The following is a 12,906-nucleotide window of genomic DNA, read 5'->3' on the forward strand; positions in this document are numbered from 1 at the left end:
TCTGACTCCTGATGTCCCCAAATGGCCCCTAGACACCAGTAAAGGCAATGGAATGGGAGGAGAGGCTGTAGAGTGTGTGTGTGTGTGTGTGTGTGTGTGTGTGTGTGTGTGTGTGTGTGTGTGTGAAGCTGGGGGAGCCCAGGGTGGGGCACCTAGGGGGTGGCCCTGCTTTTGTGGGATCACATGGAGGTATGGAATATGCAGTCTGTCTAATCAGGGGTCATACAGACCCCCTGTCAGTGGCCTTTGAGACTTCTCAGTAAGCTCCTTCCTGACCCCTCCTTGGCCAAGACTCCTCCTTTCCAAGGGCAGGCGAATCTTGGAAGCAGATGAACTTGGGATAAATCCCAGATCTGCCATTTGTTGACTATGTGATCCTGAGCAAATCCCTTCACCTCTCTGAACCTTGGTTTACTTATCTGTAAAATGGGACAACCACAACACCTTCCTAAAGAACAGGATTTCTCCCAACTTGGCACCACTGACATTTTGGGCAGGATAATTCTACCCAGTAGATGCCAGTAGCAGCACCTTCCCCCTACCCCAACTCTGGTTCCAGACATTGTCAAATGGTCCCTGAGGGAAAAATTGGTTGAGAACCACTGGTGGAGAGTTTCATCTCATGAGAACTACACATGACAATAACAATAATGGACATTGATGTGCATTTACTCTGCACCTGGCACTGTTCTAAGCACCTTCAGTGAATTGTTTCATTTGATCTTCTTGACATACCTATGAGGAAGGTGCTGTGACAGTACCCATTTTACAGGTGAGGAGATGGAGGCACAGACAGCTTAAGTAATAGCCCAAGGTCACACACGTAGAAAGCACACAGTCAGGATGCCAGCAGGCACTCTGGGGTCAGAGTCCTTGCTCTGAACTGCTCTGCTGGACCACTGTAAGGATGGAGTGTCCCTGCCTAGATCGCTGGGTGTCCCCTGTCCCACCCACTATGAGGTACAAGAGGAGAGCCCAGGCCTCTGAAAGAGTGATACTACTTATGTGGCCCTGTCTCAGGTCCCGGGATATCCTCCTTGCTCGTCTTAGTCCTCATCAGGCAAACCACGTTCCAATCATGCAGCAGGCCCTCCTTGACCCATCCTCCAGGAGCTGCACTCGACACTGGGATTGGGAGGAGGATGCCCTCCTGGGGATGAGGGCAGACTCAAGGCCTCAGCTTGTCTCTTTGCTGATTTGCAGCCCCGAACCTCAGGGGCTGTACTGGGAAGGTGGGCCTGTTGTGTCCTCTACCCTGGGGGTTTGGAAGGAGGGAAAGCAGAAAGGGAAGAGAGAGGAGAGGAAGAAGGATGAAGGTGGCAGAGAGGGAAGAAGAGAGAGAGAAGAAAGAGAGGAACATAGTGAGAGTCAGACGGGAAAGAGTCAGAGAGAACCTTGTGCCTAGAGACAGAGAGGAAGGGAAAGGAGGGGAGGAGAGGGGAAGGGAGGGGGAGGGAAACCTACAGAGACAGAAAGAAGGACAGAGGACAGCAGTGAAGCCAGAGAGAAATACACACACCTGGGAGGAGGCACTTGGAGAGAGATCTACCAGGAGAGAAACAGAAAGGAAGGAAGGAAGGAAGGGAGGAAGGAAGGGAGGGAGGGAGGGCAGGCAGAGAGGCAGAGTGAACAGACCTTCTCAGGGATGCTAGAGAGGCAGAAGGACAGGGAGGGGTGGAGACAGATAGTGGGAGGGAGGAAAGGAGAGCGCAGACAGGCAGGTTGATAGGGGAGTGATCACCGGGTCAGAGACAGGGGCTCCCTGCATGAGCCAGGCAGAAAGGCAGCAGGGGAGCAGGCCAGTGGAGCACTTACTATGTGCTCAGCTTTGCACACATCATTTACATCTAGGATCTCACTGGTGCAGAGGCTGGTGATGGAATCAGGGCCACTGTGCATCTATGAGCTTGTGGACCAAAAGCTCAGTGACCCTGGTTCTGAGTGGGGCTTGGAGCAGGGGTCTGGCTAAGGTCCACCCCTGTGGGTGAGGAGCCACACTCGTGTGGCTGGCCTCCTTACTATCCCTGCCACTTCCAGCTCCCGAGGATCTGGGGACACTAAAGTCTTTTCATTTGGAAACTGGCCAGGAAGCTTTGTTGTGTGTGTGCTGAGGTGCCATCTTTGGGCAACTAGGAGGTGGGTATCCAGAGGTCACGTGGCCTCAGGCCCCTGCTCCCAGGGTCGCAACCAGTGATAGGTTGCTATGGTGATACCTCCTGATGAACTATATCCCTGCTGGGATCCACGCTCTTGAGTCATGCCTCATACGCTGACTCTGGCCTTGGCCATGCGACTTGCTTAGGCCAATGGGACATCAGCAAGTGGGACAAAAGCAGAGGCCTGATAAGCCCGTGTGCTGGGACTTGTCCTCTTAGAATCCTGAGGCCACTGTGTTGTGAGGAAGCCCAAGATGAAAAGCCACCTGGTGGGCCCAGCCGTCCTAGCTGACCTGCCAGCTGACTGTTGCCATGTGAGTGACCCCAGCCAAAGAACTGCCCAGCCAATCCCCAGAATTGTGACAAGTAGTGAATTGTTGCTGTTTTGAGCCACCATGTTTTGGGGCGGTTTGTTATACAGCAGTAGATGGTTAATAGAGGAATCGAGTTCCCCAGCTCATTCCTCTTCTGGACTCAATCGTGCAGCCGCATTTAACTGGAGGGTCAGCTGGCTGGAAGGTCCCAGATGGCCTCACGTACATGCCTGGCTGTTGGTCCTGGCTGTCAGCCAGACCTTCTCTGATCCTCCAGAGAGCTGGGCTGGCTTCCTTATATGGTGGTCTCAGGACCATGTTCCCAGAGAGGAGTGAAAGTTGCAAGGTCTCTTAAGGCCCAATCTGGGAATTTGCAGATTGTCACTTCGGCTACATTCTACTGATCAAAGCAAGCCATGAGGTGGCCTGGATTCAAAGGGTAGGGAAATAGAGCCTCTCCCCCACTTGATAGGAGGAGTGGCACAGCCATTTTACTGAGAGATCAGTTCAAGGACGGGAGGAATTGATGGCATATTTTGCTGTCTACTCTGTCCCACTCCCACTCTACTTTGTGATGCTGGGGGAAGCGTCCCAGAGGCTGGTGCCCAATTCCCAAATCAGCCTGTGAAGTTGTTCTTAAACCATCTGGTTCTGAAAACTCATTCACTGACTCATTTATTAGACTCTTCCTGAGGGCCTGCTATGTGCCAGGTTTCATAGACTCAGATTTTTGGAGTCAGATGGATATGGGTTCAAGTCTTCTTTCCACTGCTGACATGTTATCTGACTCTGGGCAAGTTCTTAACTCTCTCTGAGCCTCAGTTTCCTATTCTGTAAAATGAGAACCAGTTAGAAGGGCTGTTAAGAGGGTTAAATGAGACAAAGCTTCTAGAAGCTGGTCCCACATTTTGAAGATACCTTGAGGGTACCCCCTCCTCAAGCCCTGGGCTGAGTACCTTACATAAAGAAGTTCCATGAGGGCAGAGACCCATGTTGGCCTGGTTCATCATCTTATCTATAGGGCCTGGCACATAGTAGGTATTCAAGAAACATTTTGACCTACTCCCTTAAACTCTCTGCCCACCCTCTCGCAGCCTGAGTGTAGCTGTCTATTTGTTTCTGGCTTCTCTGTTGGAACAAAAGCCCCATGAAGGCAGAAACCAGATCGAGTCCATCAACCTGACCCCAGGATCTGGCACTTACAAAGGTTCACTTCATTCCTTCCCAGTTAAGAATTTGCAGCCGGAAAATTGAAGTCTCTGGGAGAGGCTTTCTATTCTTGCCGAGGTGGTGGTGGGCGGGGGCTGGTAATTAGAACCTGGCCTCGCTCCCCACAGCCTTGTCCTCACCCATCACCCCCGGTTCCTGCTGTTGTCCTCCCTGCCCCTGCTGTCCCCTCCAAATTCTGCAGAAGGGGCCCCGGGGCCCAAGGGATGCCTCATTAGCCCGCAAATGCCACCCCTATTTTCCCTGTGGGGGGCTTGCTGGCAGGTCTGGCCTTTAAAAACATACAAGTTAATTCTTCCTCTGGCACAGGCCTCGTGGCGCCCCGCCTCCTCCCTTCCCTCACACCTTCCTCTCAGGCCCCGTTCCGGCTCTGCTCCCTGCTATCTGCACAGCGAGAACAGACTGTACCTCGCAGCAGCTGCTAAATATAGACCCGCATCAGCGGAATATTCCTGGCTGGGGAAATGGAACTGGGGCTGGAAATGGCACCAGGGTGGCTCCTACCATGCAGCTGAAGGCAAGGGGAGGACAAATCAAGTCCTTCCTGGGCAGTGTCAGCAAAGACCCTTTCTGACTGAGACAGCCATAGGACCCTAGAACAAGGACCCTATCTGTGTTTTATCACTTGCCTTGCCTGGTGCCCACTTTCTGGCTTCTTGGTAACCGTTCCTGCCCTCCCAGGCTTCATGGCCTCCCACTTGCCACCCTCCTCCTGACTCTCTGCACTGGGGGATGTTCCTTCCAGAATCTGGCCATCCTCCTCACTCTTGGAGTCTGATGCTTTATCTGCCCACCCCTGCCACCTCCCAGCCTCAGTCTTGGCCCTTCCCTCGTTTCTGTGTTCTATCTTCCCCTCCCCACCTTAAAGCTGGTCAACTCTAAGGGTCTCACCTTGGGTTGGATGGATGAAGTCACCACCACCACCATCATCATCCCCTTGGTTCACGTTTATGTACCAAGTATGGCACTGAGCAAGTCACACACTCGTTGTTCCCCAGCCTGCATGTTCTTTCCTAGAGAGAGTGGCCCACATCCTCACTTTGTTCAGGACTCAGCTTCCATGTCACCTCCCCAGAAAGGCCTGTCCTGATTTCTTCCTCTTAGTCTATTCTCTTACCCTGTTTATATGCCTTCCAAGCACTCACTGCTGCTCAACATTATGTGCTTACTTTCCATATTTCCTACTTGAATAAAAGCTCCATGGGGGCAGGGTCTTGGATTTGCTTGCTGCTTCATTCCTAGAGCCTAGAGCAGAGCTGGCCACATACAGGCACTCAGTAAAGAGTTGTTGAGTGAAGGAATGAACTCTCCCATTGGATTCTCACGTCATGCGAGATGAGTATTATTATCTCTCTCGTGCACATGGGGAAACGAAAGCTTAAAGAGCCCCAGCCGTTCTTGGAGCTCCAGGCCCATATTTCAAATGGCCTATTCTAGATGTTTCTTTCCTCTTCTCTCATTTTTAAGAAGCCGATATCATTAAAGCTCTGTATCAGATCTCGGAGCACATTCAGTAATTCCTCTGCCTCTAGACAGTTTTCTTAATCCACATTCCTCCTTCTGTTTCTGTAGGTGGTACCCCTTCCCATCCCAGGCCCCAAAGTTAAGAATCCCCAGATTTTTCCCTCAGCCTAGTCCCGTACATTCATCCAGGTCCCCCCAGGTTTGCCCTTTGCAGGATCTCACTGCCATCCCTCACTCCCCCTCCTCAGCATCTCAACTAACCCTCCCTACCAATCCTATAGCATCTCTGGCTCCCTAACTAGATGAAGTAGGTTCAGGAGTCTGGGTGGGTGCTGAGAATGGGTGAAGGTTTTGGTTTTTGCCTTCGGGACTCTCTACTGGGCACCCCAGAATGCTGGGTCTCCCTGAATTCAGTTCCTGCCTCTGAGCCATGCTATATGGCAGCAGCCCGAGGGATCTTGTTAAAATGAAAACCCAAGCATGTCACTTCTCAGTTTAAAAGTCATCAATGAACCCACAGTGTTCGTGAGGGGGAGGGGGAACAGGCTCTCTTGCATGTGGCTCTCGGGAGTGTAATCTGGTATATTTTGGCATTATCTATCCAGATTCCAAACGCACCTGCTCTTTGACCCAGCTTTTCTACTTCCTGAAAATTATCCTGCAGATACACCCGCACAATCACAAAATGATATATGTATGAGGTTATTCACTGTAGCATTGTTCGTTGTAGCAAAAGATTGGAAACAGCGTAAGTGTCCATCAATAGGGGACTGGTGAAATAAATCTGAGTATATCCACAACAGCTGTTAAATAAAGGAATGAGGAAACTCTTTATGTACTGATATGGAATAATCTGCAAGATATATTGTTAAGTGAAAAAGGCAAGCAGTGTGTATAGTGTGTGTTTATAGCTACCATTAGTGTAAAAAAAAATAAAACAAATACATGTACCTATTTCCTTGTACATACATAGAATAGCTCTGGAAAGATACACAAGAAAATTACACTGGTTGCCTTGGGGATACAGACTGGGTGGCTGGAGGACAAAAAAGGGGTGAAGAATTTCCACTAAATACAAATTTGGACTTTTTGAATTTTGAAGCGTGAAATATATCGTCTATTTAACAAAAACTTAATTTTTTCAAGTGAATGAGTTCAAGGTCTCAGGATATATACACTAGATTACTGGGGAGGAGGGTGGGAATCCCTTCCTTCCTTTCTTCCTTTTTAAAAACATTCCTTTAATGTGTGAATGTGTTCCAAAATGTATTAGTTTTGCAAGGAGGAAAGAATAATGCAGATATTATGTGTAAGAGAATGCAATTATAGACTGGAATCCTCAACCCCTCCCCCTGAACAAAACAAACACACAAACAAAAACCCCAAGCCCAAATTCATCAAACACCCTCCCACCCCATTGCCCTTAGAATAAAATACGAGCTCTTCATTCTGCCTCACACGCGGCACAGTCAGGCCCCTGTCAGCCTCTCCACAGCTCCTCTCAACAAGCCTCTTCCCCAGTCCTGAGTTGCTTACAATTCCCCTCATGCCTCAGGCTGTTCTCTTCCTCTCGGCTTTGCCTGCACCATGCCCTCTGCCTGGAATGCCCTCCTCTGAATCTCAGTCTGGCCAATACCTTCTTATCCTTTGGAGATTGCTGCTACCGCCTCCGAGAAACTTGCATCCTAATTACCCATGCAGATGCCTGTCCCCCTGCCCCCACTGGATTGTGAGCCCCCTGATGGCACTGGATAAACATTCTGTCTGATGTCTCATCCCCCGCCTCCTCCTGTCCCAGGGACACAGAGAGTACTGCCCTTGGCTTCGGCAGCTGCTCCCAGCTGCAGGACCTTGAGTGAACCACTTCACCTCTCTGAGCCTCAGCCTCCTCCTTCTGTCCTCCCAGCCTCTCTCACCAGGTCCCTCAGAGATGTACTCAGGTTCCAGGTTCAGAGCGAGTAAAGTGGGGGACGGTGGGTGGAGGTGCTGCACTATTGCTTACTTGTGGTAGGGGAGGGCAAGTAAGCCAGGAAGCCATCCTTCCTTAAGGGGCTCGGTTTCTGTCTTCTCATCAGTTCTTTAACAGCTGCCACATGAACAGAGCTTTCATAACTGCTGAAAAGGTGCCCTTCACCAGCCAACATTGCGTTCTGCGCCCCCAGCCATGGGCCCCCAAGCTACCCTTATGACCATGACCGATCCCATATGGGCTGTGGACATGCCTTCCTCAGTTTAGCTCCAAGTGCAAGAAGGGCCACTGAGTTCAGATCTCCAAAGTCTTTTCAGAGGACCCATAGTAGCTGCCCCTGCCTTTTTGTTTTTGCGCCAGTCTTACAGGCATCCCCCGCCCCCATCCTTTTCTTTTCCCCCCTCAGTTCTTCTCTCTTTCTGCCTGGCTTCCCCTTCCTCTCTGAGACCCAGGGTCTCAAGGCGCGGGCAATTTGCTTCGGTGTGCCCTGTCCCAGCCTCAGCGCTGTTTGGTTGGAAGGCCGAGAGTAGATTTTGGCCCGCCCAATCTGACCCCGCCCCTTGTGCCACTCCTCTGGTCCCGCCCCCGCTCCACCCCTTTGGCCTGGTCCCACCCCTCACCGGTCTTGGGGTCCACGGTGAAGTGGTGCTCGCCATCCAGCACGCTGTACACCAGCCGAGCGCTGCTGCCGTAAGTGGGGTCATCCGCATCCGAGGCCATCACCTGCATCACCGACGTGCCTGGGCCCGGGGGACCAAGCGAGACATAGGTCAGCTGGGGCCACTGTGCCCGTCCTCCCTGCCTCTCCCCACCCCCAGAGAAGCTGGGAGAGGAGACCTAAGCGGCAGGTTATTGAAGCCAGTCCCCTCACAGTCCCCGGGCCCACATTAAGCCCCAACCCACTTCCTGATCTGGGGCCTTCCTAATGGCACAAGCACTACCATGGAGTCATCTGGATTCAAATCTCCCTTTGGCGGTTCCCAACTGTAGGACACTGGCAAGGGAAGGCAGCCTCTCTGAATATCAGTTTCCTCTTCAGCAAAATGGGGTAATCCTAGTCCTTGGTTCATGACGGAACACATTTTAAACTCCCAGTGCAGAACAGGCTCAGAGCAGCCTCTCAATAAGTGATGGAAATGGTGATTTTCACCAGTTAAGGTCATCACAGAGTTAGAGATAGGAAAGGAAACCAGGCATCTTCCTCCCAAAGCAGGGGTCTTTCTAGCCCCTCCGGATTTCTCAAGGGAATTCTGCCTTCTCCCTCCTCATCCCCATATCCCCCTATCCTCGCCATGGAGAGGTGTGAGGGGGGACATCCCAGAAGGACAGCCAAGTTCATTGGGGTTCAGGGGGCAGTGTCTCCTGGCCCCTAGGCAGAAGAATAGCAGCATCCAGCTTTCGCTTTGGGAAGTAGTTGTCTGTGGGCCCTGGTGCCCTCCTCGCCCCTCCCCTGGGTACAGACAGTCCCCGCCCCCCGACACACACTTCTCCTTATGCTCTGCACGTAGGCTGCTGGGGAGAGTATAAATTGGATAAAAGTCCATCAAACAGCGGCAATTAAGTTATTGATTTTCGACGCTGCCTCATTAAACTGGGAGCTTCTCTCGGCCTGTCCCAGAGATGGCTCTAATTTGACATCATGTTCAATTTGACGAAAGCAGGGCTTGGGACGTGAGGCTGGACAGGTGGGGGTGATGGGAGGGGTGGGGGAGGGGTTAGATGAAGGGGAAGGTAAAGCAGTGTGGTCCATCCAAACCTTTCTAGATGGAAAAGCTAAGGTGGAAGACCCAGGAGGGAGTCTTGGGGGCTCAGGATATAACCCAAGGGGGATGAGACTCAGACCTCAGCTTCAAGGACATGCCCTCTTCTAGGTACCCTGCTGGTGAGGGGGTGGAACCCAGGTCCCCTGAAGTTCTGGGTGGGGCCCTCCCGGTGGGCTGGGCTCTCTGGGCCAGCAGGGTGGCATACTGGGGTGGGGGGTGAGGCCAGTTCACTGCCTGGCTAATGAGTGAGGCACTGGAAGTGCTACTGCAGCAGTTCTCTAAGCCCAGCCACCGCCTGCCTCTCCCGCCTCCAGCCTGGGGCCCTCGATCATTCCAGACAGACACATGTATTTATTTTTCACTCTTTTGCATTTCTCATTTCCCTCTCCATGTCCCCCTCCTCCCAGCCTGCTAAGCCGGCCCTGCAATGCGCCTTTCTTTGGTGGCTCCAGCTCCACATCAACCATGTCAGAGTTGCCTGGAGAAGCTGGGGAAGAGGTTTGGGCAAGGCCCCTTCCTCTTGATATTTGGTAACCCAGGAATCTCCTATTTAGGGCGAGGGCAGGATCCTAGGTGCCTCCCAGTATACAGAAAGAAGAGAAAGAAATAAACTCTATTGAGCACCCACTACATGCCTGGCTTCACCAGCCACTTAAACCCATCATCTCTAATTCTCATAGCATCTCTGAGAGGCAGAGTGGGCCCCTCTACATCACAGGTGAGGAAAAAGGTCAAACAGGGGAAATGACTTGACTGAGGGCACAGAGTGAGGAAGCAGTGAGACTTGAACTCAGGACCCTTTAAGGATAAAGTTTGCTGGGAGCCAGTGTCAGCACAGGCACAGTGGCTCTGGATGGTGGCTTGTGTACTGAATCACAATCAGGGATGACTCTGCCACTTATTAGCAGTTTGACCTTGGGCATGTCATGAACCCCATTTTTGCCTCAATTTCCTCATTTGTGCAATGAGGCTGATAGTACCACCAAACTCTTGGGATTGGTTTCAGGATTCAAGTAGATTTCTGTATTCAGCACCGAGGACAGTGCCTATCCCATGCTAAGAACTCGATAAATACAGGTTGTCCTCTCAGGAGGCACTGCATGCCTGTATACAACGGAACAATCGTGCCTCCTGCAAAGACAAACTGAAATGAGAGAAGATACATAAAGCATTAGGCTCATGGTGAGTGCTCAACAGAGACTGTTGTACTGTTATGAGAGAGGGTCTCCCTGTCACTCTCCCCTGCATGTTCCCCCCACCCCAGGCAAGGCACAATGCCAGGCTGAGTGACTCCCCAGGGACATGGCTGAGCTAGCTCTCTCTTTCTTTCTCTCTCTCTCCCTGGCTGCATCCCAGGGACTCCCGCGGGGATGATGGAATCATTTCCCCAATCTGGGATTCTTTATTGCAGCCATTACACTTAATGCCAACACATGGGGATAGTGAAGGGTCAGTGATTCACCACTGGTTCCCCAGGCCTCACACCCCCTCCTACCTTCTTCACAAGTCAGGAGCTCCCCAGAACTGGCAGAAAAAAGGATGCCAGGCTTGTGGCTGCTGTAGGACCACCTTGTGCCATGCCCTCAGGTTCAGCAGTTTGCATTTTACATTGCATCATCATGTACACTCTCTCCTTCAGTCCTCACACCAATTCTATGATGCAGTGGCATGCTGGCAAATGTTTAACCATTGGCTCTGGGGAATGGAGGAGTGGGGAGGAATGCCCTGCTTTGTAGTGTTTGCTGATTTCCACGATGTAAATACTCTCACCATGGCCAATTTCAATCTACCAATGTGATATCAAGTCGCTCATGAAACTCCTAAAAATCAATATTTGGCTCTCATGAGCTGATACAAGCCAACTCCAGTACAATCCTGCATCACTTTTATTTTACAGATGAGGAAACTGCTATGCAGAGTGAAGGGTGAAAATGTAAGTTAATAATAAGTAATAACAATATCCATTATTATATATTTTATTCAATGATAATGATAGATTTGATTAAATAAGTACTTTGTGCTAAGTACTATAATAAGCCCTTTATGTATATTATCTCATGGAATTTATACAATAAAGCCTTGAGGTAAGCTCTATTAAGATTCCACTTTGCAGGTGAGGGAATAGGGGCTGAGTGAAGTTTAGTAATAACCCCTCTTGTCTCCATTTCATCATTTGTGAAATGAGGGTAATATTACTACCAAACTCAGGATCGTTGTGAAAACTCAAATAGATATCTGTGTTCAGCACCAAGGACAGTGCCTGGCTAAATTCATCTGGCAAGGAACTAGGAGAGGCAGTATTCATACCCAGTCTATCCGATGTCAAAACACATGCGTACCGTGCGTTATAAAGTATTTGGGGGTCAACAGGGGTATAAGTAGACAGACAAGTGAAGAAGGAAGGAGTCAAAGAAAGGAAAGGAAGGGAATAGCAAGGAACTGGATTCAAAGTTCTCCCTCCCTGGAAGGTGGTTCAAGCCCAGATTTGCAGAAGCAGGGCTGGGATTGGCTAGGATGTGCTTTTCGCTGTCCATGGTACTGCCACCCATCCCTTCTGCTACGTGGGGCTAATGGACTAATTCCAGGCTGTCATAGGAAGGGTTGCCCAAAGGATTCTTGGGTAAATAGGATCTCAGAGCCCAGGGCTCCATGTGGAATGTTGAAAACGGAGAGGCAGGTCCCTGGAGAGCACAGAAATCAGTGGTTCTCAACCTTGCTGCACATTAGAATCTCTTAGGAGCTTTAAAATAAAATGATGCTGAGCCCCATCCCAGACCAATTCAGCAGGGCTCTCCTGGGGCAGAACACAGGCAAGGGTATTCTTAAAAGCTCCTGCAGTGATTCTAAAGTACGTTCCAGATTGAGAACTGATGCCCTAGACCCAAACTCTGATTGAACTGATGAAGAAAATGAGTCACAGAGAGGCTCAACGACTTTCCCAAGGTTACATCATTAGTTAGTGGTAGGGAAAGATTCAAACCCATGTCTATGTAGCCAGCATGTCATACTTGTGGACTCATTGTGCCTGTACTGAGACTGACACCCAGAAGGAAGCAAGAAGGATGACACATGGCACCAAATCAGTATGAGAAGTCAGACACTCCTGTAAGGAGATGCCTCTCACAACTTCATGGAGGCTGGGTGGACTTTGGCATCAGGGACACTTGGGCTCAAATACCACCACTTCACTCTGTGCCCTTGACCAAGTCTTTTCACCTGTTTGATCTGTTTCCTCACCTGTAATTTAGAAGGATACACTCTGCCTCTCAGAAATGCTATGTGGATTAGAGATGATGGATTTAAGTGGCCAGTGAAGCCAGGCATGTAGTAGGGGCTCAGTAAAAGTTTATTTCTTTCTCCTCTCTCTGTATGGTCAGAAGATCTCTGCGGCTGTGTCCTTGGTTCTGAGTAGGAGGCCCTTGGGCACCAGTATCAGGAGGGAAGGGGCTTGCCCACCCCTCACCTCTGATTTACCTGGTTGGTTCTGACATGTTTTGTCATGGAGCCAGAATTGGAATCCATGCTCTGACTTCCAAGCCAGAATTCTTTCTCCTTATGTCCCTTAACCCTTGCTGTCTGTAAGACCTACCTGAGGCCCAAACTTGGGCTCCAGAACCCTCAGCTGCTTAGGGTGGAGGTGGTGCCATGTACAGTGCAGCTCAGAGATTAAAGACAAATTCTCACTCCAGCCCTGTCCATGGCTCTCTGTGTGGCTGTGGGAAAACTACCCAACCTGACTGGGCCTCAGTTCCCCTCCGTAAAATGGAGATAACACTTTTATCTTTCTTGCCTGCCTGGGTGAGGGAGACCCCTTTATGAGATGAAAAAGATGAAACTCTTTGGAAAAGAACAGAGTCCTCAACTGAGGTGACCAAGTGTCATTATTATGAAGATGTTTGTAATTATTATCATCCTGCCTCTTCCTTACCTCCCTTGGCTGCCCAGCTGGGCTTGGGGAAACCCTCAGCTCACATTTAGCTTCTCAAACATTTATGAAAAATGAGTCCCACCCC

General features: G+C 50.4%; 1 protein-coding gene across 1 annotated transcript in view; it reads right to left on the reverse strand.

Moving 5' to 3' along the window:
- The window catches only part of CDH22 (cadherin 22), a 69,525-nt gene that overhangs the window by 38,716 nt on the left and 17,903 nt on the right, over positions 1-12,906 (reverse strand). The window contains exon 3 of the mRNA XM_010958775.3: positions 7,751-7,870. Within this exon, the coding sequence (XP_010957077.3) occupies positions 7,751-7,870 (120 nt within the window). The remainder of the gene's footprint in view (positions 1-7,750; positions 7,871-12,906) is intronic.

This window comes from Camelus bactrianus, chromosome 19 (assembly GCF_048773025.1).
Source record: "Camelus bactrianus isolate YW-2024 breed Bactrian camel chromosome 19, ASM4877302v1, whole genome shotgun sequence".
Lineage (NCBI taxonomy): Eukaryota > Metazoa > Chordata > Mammalia > Artiodactyla > Camelidae > Camelus > Camelus bactrianus.